General features: G+C 39.1%; 1 protein-coding gene across 4 annotated transcripts in view; it reads left to right on the top strand.

Annotated features, from left to right (window-relative positions):
* LOC130708581 (cyclin-Y-like protein 1) overlaps window positions 1-12,583 on the top strand; it is a 34,637-nt gene extending 22,054 nt beyond the window's left edge. For 3 of the 4 annotated variants that reach the window (XM_057549781.1, XM_057549783.1, XM_057549782.1), the window contains 5 exons: window positions 1,907-1,958; window positions 2,931-3,050; window positions 6,870-7,036; window positions 10,312-10,474; window positions 12,016-12,579. In XM_057549781.1, coding sequence (XP_057405764.1) covers window positions 1,907-1,958; window positions 2,931-3,050; window positions 6,870-7,036; window positions 10,312-10,474; window positions 12,016-12,132 — 619 coding nt within the window. In that variant the 3' untranslated portion in view covers window positions 12,133-12,579. Of the gene's footprint in view, window positions 1-1,906; window positions 1,959-2,930; window positions 3,051-6,869; window positions 7,037-10,311; window positions 10,475-12,015 lie in introns of all 4 variants that reach the window. The other variant, XM_057549780.1, reaches the window with a different exon arrangement.
* Window positions 12,584-17,115: the final 4,532 nt, after the last annotated feature.

Raw genomic sequence — 17,115 nt, 5'->3', positions numbered from 1 at the left:
TAGATAATGCTTTGTTGTGGGGTGTCGTCCTGTGTGTTATAGGATATATAGCAGCACCCTTGGCCTCTACTCACTAGATGCCAGTAGCACCTTCTTCCCTCCACATTACGACAACCAAAACTGTCTCCAGCCATGGCCAGAAGTCCCCTGGGGGACGAAATCACCCCTGATTGGGAACCCCAGTGTTTAACATAAGTCATTTTTTTTTTAATGAAAAATAACTATTTTCCACAACAAAAAATATTGAGAGAAAAGTATCTCCTTAATAGAAGACAGCTGATTCTCATATCTATTCTGTCTTCAGTCATTTGTTTTGAAGAAACAATATGAAGAAGATCCAGCCGCTTGCAGATATATAGTTGGAAAAAGATGTATTTTTAAAGCCTTCAGATAACTTGGTATATTCTTTGATACTGTACCAAAAGTCTGCATGTGCTAGTTTCTTAAATTAGTTAAAATGGAATTCTAAATCATATCAATGAACTTGTAATAAATACTATGTTAAATTAATACCCATTGATCTGTCATGCATACTGAGTAGATCTTTTTACCTGTACCTGACTTTATAATATTATACATTGGTCATTTGGAAAGTATTGGTTCACATTTCTTTAGACAGTGTCAAAAACTCACTTTTGTTAGTATCACCACCAGTCTTACCAGAAAAGTCTTTTAAGTGTTGAGAAGTTGTCAAGTTCACAATAGAAGGTAGAAGTTTTCCAAAAATCCTGATATTTTTAGCTTGATGGCTTGAATTTTATCATTGGCAACAAATAACTTTAGAGTGATTTTCCTTGAAGTGACAGGCTCACTTTGTTCATTTTTGAAAGAATGACTGTGTCAGTTGTACATTCAAATAACGATGGTGTTCGATGAAAAAAGTGTTTCAAATAAAGATGGTGTTCTATGAAAAAAATGACTTACCGCCAAGTCACAAGTGCTTTTCCTTAACACAGCCATATTTCAGTATGTAAAAGTGCTTAATGCATACTTTCCACTTATTCAGAATATTAAAAAGAAGGACCAAGGTTTAAGAACACTATTAATTTTTACTCTTTTATCAAGGATGTTCTTAAAGCAGATTTTTAACTGCAAGTGGCAGTGAATAATTGAATGACTTCTAATTCAGTTTGGTACCACTGCCTTGATTCATGCTCAGAAACCAGCAGTTTTACCCACTTTTGCTTTTATACATCCATAGCAAATGTCACACAATGTGAAGGGCAGGTAGTGTCTTAGTATTCTTATAAAAGCAGTTTTGACCTCTTGGGCCTCCTGAAGGAGGGGATAGGGGAGAATCCCAGAGGCCTGCAGACCACATTTAGAGAACCGCTGTTCAAATGAGCGCAGTGTATTAGTGTGGTGAAATTTTAAATTAAAAAGCCTGGTTTCTTTTAAAATAAAAAGACAATTACATTTTTAACTCAAACTATTTAAAAGAGACAAGAAGAAATACACAATAAGAATATAAAGAACTAAAGAGAAAAAAACGGGAAAAAACCATGAATCTCATATTCACATTGATTGAAGTTAGAAGAATTTATTGCCCACCACCACTGCTTTATAAAATGTTCTTGCATATTCCAGTGTGAGGTTAGAGGAGTGAAAATATATTGGTTTACTAGCATTGCCTGTTAGGGAGGGTCAGTGCTTATAGAGGCAACTCTGGCTGGTTGTTGTAGAAAAGATTTCACGGAACTTGATGTGCTGAGTAAAAATAGGTCAGGAAAAAAAAAAAAAAGGTCAGGAAACCTTTCTAAGGGTGGAATCCAGGAGAAGAATTTATAAAACTGTTTGCTTTGTTGAAGGTTAAGCTTCCTCTACCCCTCTCTCTACTCCTAGCAGATATTTTACTAAGATAGTAACTCCTGAATTAATTTTTTAAATGCACATTCTTATTTTATAGAGATGCAGATAGATCCTTGGATATTTTTGATGAGAGATTACATCCACTCACAGTAAGTGTCAGTTTTATTGAAGTGGTATTTTTCTCTTATACAGTTGTGTTTATTTCATGCTGATTTGCTTTGAAATTAAGTACTAGAAGAAAATTACTTCCTCCAGCTCGAAGTCAAATTCATCTTCCTTTAAGTCTTCTTCCCCACGCCATGTTGTGTCTAGTCATTTTCCCGAAGGCGTGTTGTATAAGGGGTTGATGGATATGAACCGAGTTGCACTTTGTATGAATAGTGAGCAGGTAAGTAAACATACCCAAGTAACAGAAAATGTATCTTTTTAAAGGATGATTTTCCATAGCATCAAACAATATAAATATTTGTAAATAAACCTAATATGATAAGGCCTCTAAGAAGAAAATTAGAAACCTGTTTAAATTTTAAACGAATTAAAATGACAAAGTTTTAAAATTCACTTCTTCGGGTGCTCTGTAGCCACACGTGGCTGGCGACTGCTGTACAGGACAGCACATCCTTCGAGCCTTATGGTTACAGGACACTGGGAATGTGTTTTCAAAGTTGATGACAGAAAAGTATGACATATGGTGATCAGCAAGACTTTTGAGCCTAAAAATATTGGGTTGGCCAAAAAGTTTGTTTGGTTAGTGAATATATTGTTCAATAAAATGCTTGGTGAAAATGAAAACTGTGTCTTTTATTTTTACTTAAAACCAAATGAACTTTTTGGCCAACCCAATAGTTTACATTTGGTTAGAATTCTGTGGGGAGGAACGTGGAAATACATAAATTTTCTGCGGTTGTGCCTGTATTTTTCTTTAATGAATGGTGGTGAGTACTGGATCACTGTGGTATTTTAGGATCCCATTGTTTATATTTAAAAGACTACAAGACATGTCACCCAACCAAAATTATTTTAAGGGGCACGTGGGCCCAAGTGTGAAGACTGCTATCTTAAGGGTACTTTTAAGTATTTTTCTTCCATGGATACATAAATTGCATTTTTTCTCCTTTCAGCGAGAAAAGGTTCCAGAGGAATACTTCGAGCATGATCCTGAACACAAATTCATTTACAGATTTGTTCATACTCTTTGTAGTGCCACACATCTAACTGCTGAAACTGCAGTAATAACTTTGGTAAGATATTTTTTCTTTCGTAAAGCATCTGTAGAAATTTCTGTCTTGTACACATGGTATGGTCCTGTTTTTCCCAAATGAAAGTAGGTTCCTGAAATGATCATTAGAACTTTATTAAGAGAAACCTATCAAAAGAAAGTAAAGTATACATATTTGAGCTTTAATAATCATTATGATTTAAAATGTTGCCATTGCTTTTCTCATCACAAAACAATTGCTATTAAAGGCAGCAGGAGAGATTTCTGGTTTCTTCTTCCACACCTGAGGGGACACATGCACGCACAGTGCACACACGCACACACAGACGACGCATGTTGTGGTGGTAGGGCGGGGCAATAACTGAACGCTCTGGTCCACAGGCAGAAACAGGTTCCGGGTAGTTTGAAGCTGAGTCCCAGACTGTACTGCCTAGGCAGTTCTGATGTGTGTCCTGATTGAGAACTACTGCCCTCAGTTCTCTGTTCCTTGGATAATGGATAATGGTGTTAACCATCCCTGCTGTCCTCTTATTGCCTGCATGTGAAGTTGCCCAGGACTAGGGTGCCAGTAGGACTTCAGAAGGCTTTACTCTAGTTAGCCTGCTAAGCTACAGCTGTGTAAGGACCTTTTTGTCATCCATTCCTAATTCCTGTGGTAAGATTTTATCATTTGAATAATAAATCATATTCAAGTGAGAGGTAGTTGGGATTGTTTTACTCCTCCCTATAGCAAACCTGTAGGGGGGAAAGTCAGCTGCGTGGTCTGCAGGGAAGGAATACTTAGGCCACTCACTGCCTGCTCCTATCAAGGCAGAATTTAGGACAGGAGGCTTGTCCTTTTGAAAAGAGACCCCTCAGTGGGTACTGGATCAGACACAGGCCTTTTCTTGGAGCTACAGGCCACTTGGAGTGCTTAGCACATGCTTGAGAGAGGCAGGAATGGTGCTTGCATATGGAGAGCTAGGAAATGCAGGAAGGAGAGTGTTTGGGTTGGAAGAGGGGCATTTCTTTGTAGACAAGTTAAGCTTGATGTACCTGTGAGACAGCAGAATGGCAGTGTCTAGTAATCATTTGAATATATGGGATTGGAGCATGAATCTGAGCTAGAGGGAGGGAATTAAGTGTAGCTGTTCAAATGCAGAGAAAGTATGTAAAATAAAAAGTGGGTAGAAGATAGATCTGTAGGGACTGTCAGCACTTAAGGGACAGATCCCCAGAGGAGTGGCTACAGTGGTAGGAAACCCAGCAGAGAACCCTAAGAGACACCAGGAGAGGTTCAAGAAGGAGAGTATGGTCCAAACGCTAAATGCTACCAAGAAGTTGCTCATGTCATAAATACCATGTCACTGAATACCTACTCTGTGTCACTTTTCTACATGTGGGGGGTGGAGGAGAGAACAAGTTGGATAAATAAAGTTCTTGCCTTTATGGAGCAAGTGTGGAAGACGTAAATTTTTTTTTTTTTTTTTTATCGGAGTACAGTTGATTTACAGTGTTGTGCTAGTTTCAGGTGTATAGCAAAGTATAAGTGTTTTTTTTTAATGAGTGTTTTTTAAAAGATGACTATTTCAAGTAGTGGTAAAAACCATGAAGAGAAAGCAAGGTAAAGGGATAAAGTGATTAGAGGGGCTTACTAGAAAGCTCAGGAAGAGCCTCTTTAAAGAGGTAATGTTTGAACCCAGGACGTGGCTGAACTGAGGAAGATCAGGTACGCTGGCATTACGGGCAGAGGGGACAAGTGCAAGGCTCTGAGACAGGAACTTGTTCTGTGTGTTCAAGGAAAAGCAAGGTGGCCATTGTGATCCGAGCGGGGAATGAGGGAAAGAGCATAGGTGATGAGGTCACGGAAGGACAAGGCCGTACCGCACAGGGCCTCGTAACTTGCAGGCCACGGGAAGAAGGTATTTGTTTGATGGGAAACCTCTGGCAGATCTGGAGCAGGCGCATAAAGTACTCTTAATTTAAGAGGCTCTCCTGGCTGCTTTGGGGAGAACAGACTGTAGTCTGTTGGGAGGCAGAGAAGTTAGGCAGTGGCAGCGATACAAGTCAGAAGTGACAGACAGAAAAGCGGTCAGGGTACCAGTGAAGGTAGAGATAACAAGAAGTTCTAACAGATTGGAGCAGGATACACTCAAGTGCAGGTGTTTGGTCTCAGCGACTGGGCGTGTGGCAGTGCTCTTTCATTTCTGAGGGGAAGGCCTGGGGAGTGGAGCTCTGGGACGAAGAGCTCTGGGTGGTTTGTGTGAAGGCACCGGTGACCACGGCAAGAGTAGTCTCTGTAGAGTGGTAGCAGCAGGAGGCTGACTGAAGTGGGTTAAGGAGAGGATGGGAGATGAGGAGCTGGCCTCAGCCCTGAGGACGCCGTCGAGGGGCAGTGGGGGACAGGCTGGGGACATGGAAGCATTCACACTGGAGGAAGCCTCTGACAGAGAGGGAGAAGTTGTTCAAAAAGAGACTAACTGTGGGCACAGTGCTCTGCAGAAGTGAGGTGGGATCAACTGCATTCATAGGAGAGTTAGCTTCAGTGAAAAGAAAGAAATCTCGCTTCCTCCGAGACAGGAGGGCAAGTGGGATAAATGAATATCGGCACGTGTACCAAGTTTGCCAGTACAAAGGTGAGAGGAAGTTGAGAGATTGCCAGTGTCGTTTCAGTGCCTCTGATTAGTCCCATAAAGTAGAGAGTTGAACCTTGCGGGGAGAGTCGTTCTTAGGGTACTAGAGAGTGCTGAGTTCTCTGGGGAATGGGAGCCGAATTTCACTAAGAACATATAATCTCAATACCCGTGTTTGAAAACACAGTAGAGTTTGGAGGGCATGGGCAAATCTGAGCTGTCAATCTGATAACCCATCAGAGAGTAAACAGACTCTTTAAAACTGGACATTTTTCTTTTTGTCAAATGGCATATACACTCTTCTACAGAGGTAACAACAAATCACAGCTTACCTCTCTAATCTTTGCTCAGCTGTTAACTCCATCCAGTTCTTTGTAGGGTAGACATTTGATACATGTAAAAGAAACCATGAAATCATCTCACAAACCGGCAGGTTTAGAGGAGCCCCAGGGATACAGACACAGGCAGGTCTTCCCACCTTAAAACCAAAAGAATTGACTAAGCTGCAGATTATGTAAGACAGAAATGAATAATGAAATGATAATGGAGATGTGAAAAATTGGGGATATGAAAAGGACTACCCTTTGTATGCATGTGTGTTCCTTAAAAAGGCACTAAAATATGGGAATACTTGACAGCTAGCTGTCAAGCCCCTTTGGACTGCCTGTCCTGCTGTGCCACGCAGCAGCCACTGGGAGGCTCTCTTGACCACCAGTTTTTATCTTCAAGTTCATGCCACAGAAGGACTGGGGACTCTGAAGAGAAGGTAAAGATGTGCTCAGTCTTACCAGAATTTTACACACTCAAGCGTTATGTAAAATCGCCATGCAACCACCACCAGTCTTGTAGTTAACATTGCACGTGATAGGCACTCAAGCATTTACTGAACAGTTGAAGTCGACACTGGGCTGTATGTGCTGCCCTTGACAAGTGGGAAGGTAATAATACCATGCGTGTCTTTAGAATGCCCTTTGCTCAGATGTCCTTTCATTCCTGTGACCAAAATTGGGTTGGAAATTCACACGGGCAGAGTAGAAATATCAGACTAACAGAAATATCTGACTTACAACTGTGACCTGGCCTCTGGCCTTGGCTTGGCTGAGCAAAGTCTTTGTAGAACCTAGGAATAAAAGGGGTGTCAAAAAGAGATGAAATCTGTCATTCCTAACAATTCTTATCACAGCACTTAAACTGAACTAAAATCAAAGATCAGTGCTCTACTTTTGCAGGTTTACTTAGAAAGGCTTTTAACTTATGCTGAGATCGACATTTGCCCCACTAACTGGAAAAGAATTGTTTTGGGAACCATTCTTCTTGTCTCCGAGCTTTGGGACGATCAGGCTGTATGGGATGTGTACTACTGCCAGATCCTCAAGGACATTACAGCTGAGGACATGTGAGTTTGTAAGGTTACCGTGAACTTTCTAACCATTTTCCAATACCTCATTTGCTCTCATAAAGTTTACATTTTTAAGAAATGTTACATTTTAAGAAAGGTTACCTTGTGCAGAGAGCTGAAATAGACATAAAATTACAGACTTCTTTCCATCTAGCTGTAGTATAACAATTTGTATTTCCCCTCATTAATTGGTAGGTCTTGATGTGTTATTGTTGTAATATTCTGCTCGATAAATTGAAATTATTTTTCTGGTGGTTTTTGCCAAACATTTTACAAGCTCACTACCAGAACAACATGGTACAGTCAGTAACTTGACAGCTTTCTTAAAGCTGTCTACCAGGTCCAGTCCATTTTTAAGGGGCACATGCCTGGTCTTTGAAGCAAGTGGCCACTGTTAAGGTCTTAGGGCCTCTAGACTACTGACAGGTTATAATTTCAACCTGAGTCACACATTGTGTATTTGCTTTTGCTGGTCTTTTTCTCCTTTTGATCTGAGGTTCTGTTGTTACAGAAACTATGATGTACAGGTAGCCACATATAAAGGTTTCAGATCCCTGTGTTCCTGTCTCCTCCCCTAAAGTCTGCTGAGTTAGGAAACACCTACCTCTCAGGTAGTCCGGGAAGCATCCCTGGGGCCTCACCCAGGGCACTCAGCAAACACAGCGGCACTTTGTGGGGCCTTGAGTTAACTAGGCAGGTTCTCCTCACAGATGGCATGCTCACATTGGCATGAAACGCCAGGCTTCCAATCTGGCTCTGGTGAAGGGCCCCAAGGGTGGGAAGCAGGATGAACCAGAGAGGTAATTCCAGCAGACTCTCGAAGTGCCCGCTTGACAGTGAACCTGTTTTTGTGGGTGGCATTCAGGAAAATGGGAAAGGACACCTCTTGATTATATTGGACAGCAGAGGCCGATCAAGATGGCAGGCAGGGGCAAGAGTTTGTTTTTGTTACCTTTGCCCCTTACTCGAGATAATTCACAATTACCAAAGTGCATATTTACAGCTGAAGCGAGGAAAGTTGTGACTAAGAGAAGGGACCAGTGACTGTCAGTAGCTGTCAAAGTGGCTTTTGGTGAAAATGCCCACTTTGGTGATCATGTAAACCAGGTGGTCATGGTGATATTGCTGGTAGCAATCTTAGCGAACAGTGTAACAGCAGATAATGAATTTGAAATGAATAGAAGTACTTTTGGAAGTTGCAGAAACTAAAGTGACGTTGACCAACACTATCATCAGTCTTTAAACTGGTCCCTTGAAGGAAGGAAAATTTGTAATCGTGAACACCATCCCTGCCATGATGGCAGCTGAAATTTTCCCAGAATCTGCAACTGAGCTGACTGGGGCTCTGGTTCCAGGTACAACATCCGAGAACATGCAGGGAAACGTGTGGGTGTTCACAGACATTGAGCCCAGGAGCATTGGCGGCACTGTCCGGCTATGAAGAAACTAATTCTAAACAACGCTTTTCTGTGTAGAACGGAGAATCACCAGGAGTTATGTTTATAATAGGCTGCTTTTGTTTATGATCTTTGGGAGTTGGAAAGCATTACAACAAAGTGTTTAATACACATTTGTTTCATCCCTCTGCTGTTGACTACTATTTGTAATGGTCTCATTTTGAGTCTGAATTGAAAAATTGCTGTCTATCAGCTTTTCCTTAAAACTTTCTAACATCTCTGTGTCTTGTTAAATATATATTTCCCTTCAAAAGAGTAAGTTAAACTGAGCAGCTGCTGTTCAGACAGTTTGCTGCGCCTGTAAGTGGTAGGCTCTTCAGCCACCTAGCCATTTAAAAACAGCAAAAAACACAGAAGATACATATTCTGTAGGCATAATGCTTTTCTTCAGTGATTAAAGCTCTATTAATAGACATGTTAATCCTATGAAGTACTGTATTTCCACACAATTAAAATGTATTAGTGGAGAAAATATAAAAGGGATAGTGAAGTGCATTTATTCCTGTAGTAAATTAAGTCCTGATTAGCTGATTATCAAAACATTATCTGATTTACATTTCTATAGACTTCTGGCCGTATGAACAGGAAATTAATTTTGGAAGTAGGTTCAGTTAGGTTTAAAGTTCAACAAATGAGAAACCTCATTTCTGCTCATACTCTGCTCTCCATACAGGAGAACAAGGAGCATTTGTTGATTTATCCAATGGATAAAATATTAACACTTTAAAACCAAGAAACCAAATGTATTGTAAAATAAGCCACTTGCATGTTTGTTTGGGTATTTATCATTTTTATATAATCAACTCTCTAAAGTGATTGCTGTGGAAAGTGGTAAGATTTACTCTAATTTTATATTTATTTACTTAAACATTTGGCAAGCAAATGGCTGGATATGGTCATATAGCAGAAGCCTGCTCCCAGCACTCTACTTTCCCACTTCATTGAATTCGCCCTCTGTGGGCGTGTGCAGTCTGTCCTGGCAAGGGGCGGTAGGTCTGAACATTCTGGGCTGCTCTCCTAACACCGGGGGAAACAACTGCTCTATCAGAGGTCGTATCGTAAAGTGGGTTTAGTCTAGCTGAGACATAATCTTACTGCCTTCCTAAGCTTAAAAAGTGCATCCTGTCCTGTCATGGTGACGACAACTCACCCTAGTAAGGTTTTAAGGTGAACAGAAACTTGGATTATGCCCTTTGACACAGCCCCATGCACAGGGTGGGGGTGGGGGGATTCCCTTTCCCATCGAATGTAGCTTATTTATTTATTTACTTGAGATGAATCCTTGTTGCCTCAAGAGTTTTCCCCCCTCAGAGATAATAGCAGTGGCTCTCGAGGGATCCATGTGTTGCCGTGGTGATGTGCCCACGCCTTGTGTTGGCTCGTCTCCACCTCAGTGAGCCCCTTCCTGTCCTCAGCCCGGTGCAAATGTCTGCAAGTTCTTCAGAGCTAATAAACAGCATCCATCATTCCTTTCATCTGATCACTATAGCGGGGCCTTGTGAGTGAGTGTGGAGCATGAATCGTACAGCTGCACTAATGGAACTCTGAAGAATGAGCCCCTGAGTCAGCAGCATGAGTGCATAAGAGGGCCATAACCTCTTCCCCCTTGTCCCAGACTCAAAGTGCTGGGACGCAGAAAGGACCACAAATAGCTGTACCTTGTTTGAACATTAGGGTATTAATCCAGCTGGGTAGCCATTATTTGTTTCAAAACAGTATTTAGAGCCATCCTAGTAGCTCAGAATGGTATTTTTGAAGATAGCCCAGTTGACTAAAATTGTCCTGTGTTGGTTTTGTCTTCTCCTCCTCCCCCAGGAATGAGATGGAAAGGCACGTCCTGGAGCTACTTCATTTGGACATTATTGTTCCTTTCAGTGTGTATGTCAAACACTACTTTGACCTTCGCTCCTTAGCAGATGACAACAACCTGAATGTTCTATTCACTCCTCTTAGCAAAGAAAGAGCACAGAACTTAAAGGTAAGGCTGTGAAATCACTAACTGGGGTTTTCTGTCAGCCACCGAAGCCACATCTGTAGCTAAATTATATTAAGCAGTGATTAGGAAAATGGAAAGCTGTTAACAGTTTGAAGAGCTTATTGACCCGTTGGCATCATATTTCCTGTGTCTTTTATGGTTTATACAGGGATCCCACATTATAAAAAAAAAAATTGTCTCTTCTGTAACCATAATTCAGAATACTTTAAATCATATTTAATCTGTTCTTAATGGTTTTCCATTTGAACCTCTACACTTACATATAACCATACATGAATAATTTCTTAAAATTGTATCCCTAATCATATGTACCTACATAATCTACTTACCACTCTTAACTGTCTTTTTTTTTTTTAATAATTGATGTTTTGGACTATTTCTACTGTCTTGATATATTTAATAAATAAATAAATGTATTTATTTATTTATGGCTGCATTGGGTCTTCGCTGCTGCACGCGGGCTTTCTCTAGCTGCGGTGGGCGGGGGCTGCTCTTCATTGCGGTGCGCAGGCTTCTCATTGCAGTGGCTGCCCTTGTTGCAGAGCACGGGCTCTAGAGCGCAGGGTCAGTAGTTGTGGCGCACGGGCTTAGTTGCTCCTCGGCATGTGGGATCTTCCCGGACCAGGGCTCAAACCCGTGTCCCCTGCATTGGCAGGCGGATTCTTAACCACTGCGCCACCAGGGAATTCCCTCTTAATTGTTTTTTACTCAGCTTGCAGTTTGTGTGTGTGTGTGTGTGTGTGTGTGTGTATGTGTATCACAGTTCAGTCCCATGAGTTTATTAGACAAAGCATCCATGGCTAACCTGAGAGACCTATACTTGGAAGGTATAATGTGGATTCAGATACTGGCTGTAGAAAGTACATGAGTTTTTAATATAAATGGTAACGTACATGGAACAAAGTAATACTTATGGCTTATGATTTTTGGTGGGTATACAGCAAAATTCACAACTGAAATGAACACATTTAAAATTGATACTTTCTGTGGTACCTTGGTGGTACTTTAGAATAAGATGTTTTTCTACCATAATTTATGTGCAAGTGAAATAGCACCTTTCAGCGCTTGTCATTAGACCTCTCCTACCTTCAGCACATACCTACCTGATTAAAATTTTCTTAGAGTATGTAATAACTAATGAAAACTGAATAGAAGTTGAATAGCTGAGTAAACACTGATTTTGCCCAAGTGTATGTCCATTACGTTTAAGGATCACGTGTGTAGGTAACAGATGATATTGCTATTAGGAGCCTATCATTAGGAACCCAATTTTTAAGTAACTCTAAGTTATTAGGGCAAGTTACCCCTTGCCCCAGCAATCTAATCATAGCCCTTAAAGGTTATTACCTTAGGGAATTGTCAGTTAGTGTAGATATCAGCTATCCAAAGTAGCAGTAACTATGAACTATCTAAACGAATGTAGATGTGTGGCTTATCAATGATGCTTTTTTTGTTTTTTTAAGGTCCGAACATTTTTTTTTCCCCCTAATTATACCTATGTTCTACCTGATTGACTTTCCTAGGCCATTTCCAGATTGTGTGACGACGAATACAAAGACGTGTGTAGAGCTGCTATGAGAAGGTCTTTCAGCGCTGATAATTTCATTGGTATTCGGCGCTCCAATGCCATCCTCTCTTAAGGGAGAAGTGAGGGGTTGTAACATCATAAACCCCTCGAAACAAGGACTGGAGAAATAGCACCTCTCCTGCTCAGAAACCAGCAAAGTTAGTATTTTCACCTTAAAGAAAGACATTGAATTCAAGAGACTCATGGACAAGCGAAGATTATGCTCATAGGAAAGAACGGGACCTCGTCAATGTAACACGCTCTTCTGTCCTTTTTATTGTAAACAGAGTTACAAAAACCACTCCAAAGCTAAAAGCTCCCAATCCATGCACAGATATCTGCTCCCAATCTACACACAGGTATCTATCTGATAGCTGAGAACTATGTGAAGTTTTTTAATTAATAGCTTAAATTTTTAGACTTTAAAGACACTAACTATATAACTTCTATGTTTTTCTTGCCTCACTGTCCCATACTGCTGCATATTCCTTTAGAATCAGTGCAGTATTACCATCAAAAAATGGGACTCCAAAAAACAAAAAAAAAAGAAAAAAAAAACAAAAAAAAGAAAAAAACAAAAAAAAACAAAAAAAAGAAAAAAACAAAAAAAAACAAAAAAAAGAAAAAACAAAAAAAACAAAAAAAGAAAAAAACAAAAAAAACAAAAAAAATAAAAAAACAAAAAAAGAATAAAAAAACAAAAAAAGAAAAAAACAAAAAAAACAAAAAAAACAAAAAAAAGAAAAAAAACAATAAAAAGAAAAAAACAAAAAAAACAAAAAAAAGAAAAAAACAAAAAAAACAAAAAAACAAAAAAAAGAAAAAAACAAAAAAAACAAAAAAAAGAAAAAAACAAAAAAAAGAAAAAAAAACAAAAAAAAGAAAAAAACAAAAAAAAAAGAAAAAAACAAAAAAGAAACAAAAAAGAAAAAAACAAAAAAGAAACAAAAAAGAAAAAAACAAAAAAGAAACAAAAAAAGAAAAAAACAAACAAAAAACAAACAAACAAACAAACAAAAACAAACAAAAAACAAAAAACAAAAAACATGGGACTCCTAACAACTCATAAAGCCAAACTTCGGAACAGACTGTTGTAGCATCGTTAGGTTTTGCAGGGTTCTTCCTCCCTACTATATCATTGAAGCTGCTAGTCATTATTGGCAATCAATTTAAACCAAAAAGCTGCTGAATAACACATGTCATCCAAATTCTTTGCAGGCAGTACTTATTAGCATATTAGCATGCTTGCGATCATAAACAGAGAAAGTAGGTTATTTCCTTCTGTTGGGTCCGTGCTGCATTTCTTGTTAACTATAATGGTGCTTCTGATTTTGTGATGATTTTCCTCTTTGTTCTATACTTGTATTAAAGGATATTTTCATAATTCCAGCCAACATGGTGGTCCAGTAACTAACAAGCCGGTGATGAAATAGAAGGTGTCCCAAAAGTCTTACAACAATTTTAAGCTTTAATATAGTGTGCTTGGATACTCCAGAACACTGTCGCAGAAGTATAAATGCTAGACTGGCAAAACATCACTTGAAACTTTAATCGAATTTCTTCTAAACTCATTTACTTTTGTACATTTTAAACATTAAGCTTTTATTTTTTTATTTTTTATTTTTTTAAATTAATGAATTTATTTAATGGCGTGTTGGGTCGTTTCTGTGTGAGGGCTTTCTCTAGTTGTGGCAAGCGGGGGCCACTCTTCATCGCGGTGCGCGGGCCTCTCACTGTCGCAGGCTCTCTTGTTGGGGACACAGGTTCGAGCCCTGGCTTGGGAAGGCCCGTGAGCCACAATTACTGAGCCTGCGCGTCTGGAGCCTGTGCTCCGCAACAAGAGAGGCCGCGATAATGAGAGGCCCGCGCACCGCGATGAAGAGTGGCCCCCACTTGCCACAACTAGAGAAAGCCCTCGCACAGAAACGAAGACCCAACACAGCCATAAATAAATAAATACATAAATTGTAAAAAATAAAAAATAAAACAATAAATGCTTAACGTTTAAAATTTACAAAACTAAATGAGTTTAGAAGAAATTCGATTAAACTTTCAAATGATGTTTTGTAAGTTTGTGGCATTTATACTTCTACAAGTATCAAAGCTTAAAATTGCACTAAGACTTGAGGGGATACCTCCCCTCCTCTTTTTAAAATAGTCCTTTGCAAGGCTGGGCTGCTTACCTGCTTGATCACCTAAGTTTCTTTTTTCTAGATTTGGTAAAGGAATTATGAACAACAGTGTTAATTCACATGTAATAAATTGAAAGGAACTGGACCCTAATAGTAGGGACAGGAGAGTAAGTGATACGAAACAGCTTTTCTATCCTGTGTGTTAACCTGGCTGTAGGTGTCTCACTTCAAGTTCTATTTAAGAGGAAACATATAAACCTTAGGAACCCTTACCTCAGGCTTTAAAAGGCAGGGAGGTCCAGTAATCAGTCTTTTTGGAGATTGGTAACGATGTCACCTAAACTTGAAATATTAAAAAAAAAAAAAAAAAAAAAAAGTGTTCTCAACTATGTGAAATCTTTCTCCTCCTACCTTCTCAAATGTAATCCTAGGAATTTTGCCTGTAAACAAAGCATTTCTGGGCCAGAAGTACTTTCTCTCTTTATCGCAAGGCTTCACATTATACTGAGTGCTGCAGGTTCCATCATTTTTAAGGGACAGAGACATAAATGATAAATTATGGTATATAAAATACTACAATCTACCACCTCAAAAAATATTGTTTATGGAGTTTGGAGCTTGGAAATTCAAGTACTGATTGCAGTTTTATTTTGAAAAGAATGCTACAACTTATGTGGTTTTTCTTCCTCATGTTTATATTAAAAGAAAAGCTAATAAACTCTATTGTAATTAAAATATATGGCTACTGTGTTTGTAACACTTCTCACTATTCACATAACATTACAACTCTGCCTAACTCAAATGTTTTCAGTCAGCTCTGATAGTCGGGCCTTAAAGCATTTTCAAACTAACCATTCATAAGTTGTTTTGACCCCTGCCTTTAGCTAAGATGTAGACATTTATTTCTTCAGCTTACGCTCTTTTCAACCTGAAGATAATCTAGTACACTTAAAATCACTGGCTACAGTGCTCAGTGGCATAATGCATTAGATGGCATTTTTGAATTGTTTGTTATGGTGCCAAGGTGGAAATGCACATTGAAAGATAAAAGTAGGTAAATACACGGAGAAAGGAATTACAGGAATACTGTAGAATCAGAACTTGTTGTTTGAGGGTTTCAAGCAATTGAACAGGAAAGAAAATGGAAGAACAGGAAGCAGTAGCATTGTGGTTGCTGTTAAGAGGGTGACTTTTACACAAGCCCCGGAATTTGACGTTAACCTGCTACTTCACTTCGCATTCAGCTGGAAATACACCAGATCGCTGAAGTTTCTTTTAGACCCTAGCCACTGCACTTGAGCAATATTCCATCAGTCCTGATAGTATTGCCGTCGTATTTCATCCACCTTAGTTCCCTTCCTGAGGTCACATCTTTAACTTTGTTCTTGTTAAGTTGCTGATGAGGAGAAATGATCTGATTTAGTACAGAAGGGGAAAAAAATCTATCACAAGTCACTGTTTATATCAATAGTTTGCACCGCGTAGTAATATTCCAGTTACTAAGCAGAAATGCTGACATATCTCGAGTGGTCGAAGGTTTAAAAAAAAAAAATTGGGGGTAGGAACATTGGGCATGACTGTAGCTTCAAGAACAAGTTGGTAGAATAAGGGGAATCGCTAAAAATTGCTTTTCCCCTTCAGCTTTAATTCTAGAGGCAATACAGCCATTTTAATAAATGGGAAATTGAGGCAACTTAAGGTAAAAATTTAAACATCACAAAGTAGGTTCTCCAACAAATATGGGGCATGGAAACTAGTTATTAAGAGGGTGGCAACTATGGCATTTTTTTCCAGATTTTTATACCGAGGAAGGGTTTGTTCCCTAAAGTAGTAAGACTATAAAAGAATATCTGACTACCTGAACTCAAATTTTACTTTTTCGCTTTTTAAAAAAAATTGTTTTTCTCTATTGGAATACTGACATCTGTGCAATTTTAACTCTGGTATACCGTGAACTGAACTTTATTCTTTACAAGGAAAAGACAAAAGTTTGAAATGTATGTTTGAACCAAATTAAATTGCCATTTTTGTATGTTAAATTCATGTGGTTGACCCTAAGACAACTTCTTAGGGCCCAGTGTTTCTGGTTAAGAGAAATTTTTTCCACCCTGTATCAGATTCCATCATGACCCTATTCTTTCACATTTACTCCTAATGTACCCTGTATGCCCATTACTGAAATTCAACAGCACTAAATCCTAGTTTTACAACAGGTCAAATTTCATTTCTTAGTTTTCCCATTCTATAAAATATACCATTCCTTGATTTTTGAAAAATCCTGAAGCCAGTATTTACTGGAAAACAATTCACTCTGTATTCAGCTTATGCAATGTTTTTGGAAATGTTTACCTATAGCGTGTAGGTTAGCTAAAATCTTTCATCACCCAAGACTTCTCTCTAACCACATGTAAAATGACTACGACTGTTCCCTCACCCAGAAGCCGCATTCTTGAGTATAGAGCTATTTGGTAAAGCACTTGACAGCTGGTAGGGGCTCTCCCAGGGGTAAGTGCTAATTTCTATGCAGAATCTGTAGATTACACCCAGCATCTATCAAGTTAAGGATTAGATCACCTAAAATCTTAACTGTTAGCCACTCACCAGCCTGGCCAGCCTGACACCGTGCCAGCAAGAATACAAAAGATCTAGGAGCCCTTCAGAGACACCTGGTCCCTTGTACACAGGTGCAATCTGTTTGGCTTCTGAGGCAATTTCCACTAGTCCATTTTAAATGGGTTTGGCAGATGAGATAACATGTACTTCATGTGAAAGAAATGTTATGAATACCAGTTTATGGTTTAGGATCTCTAACATGCAGAAAGAACCAGGAAAGTGAAGTAGTATAGAAATTAAGAGAAATCCAGAGTCAAATGAAGAGGTTAATGTTCTTTAAAAAAAAAAAAAAAAAAAAGGAACAGGTTAGG

The sequence above is a fragment of the Balaenoptera acutorostrata genome, chromosome 7, assembly GCF_949987535.1.
Source record: "Balaenoptera acutorostrata chromosome 7, mBalAcu1.1, whole genome shotgun sequence".
NCBI lineage: Eukaryota > Metazoa > Chordata > Mammalia > Artiodactyla > Balaenopteridae > Balaenoptera > Balaenoptera acutorostrata.
This window is presented reverse-complemented; position numbering and strand designations above follow the sequence as displayed.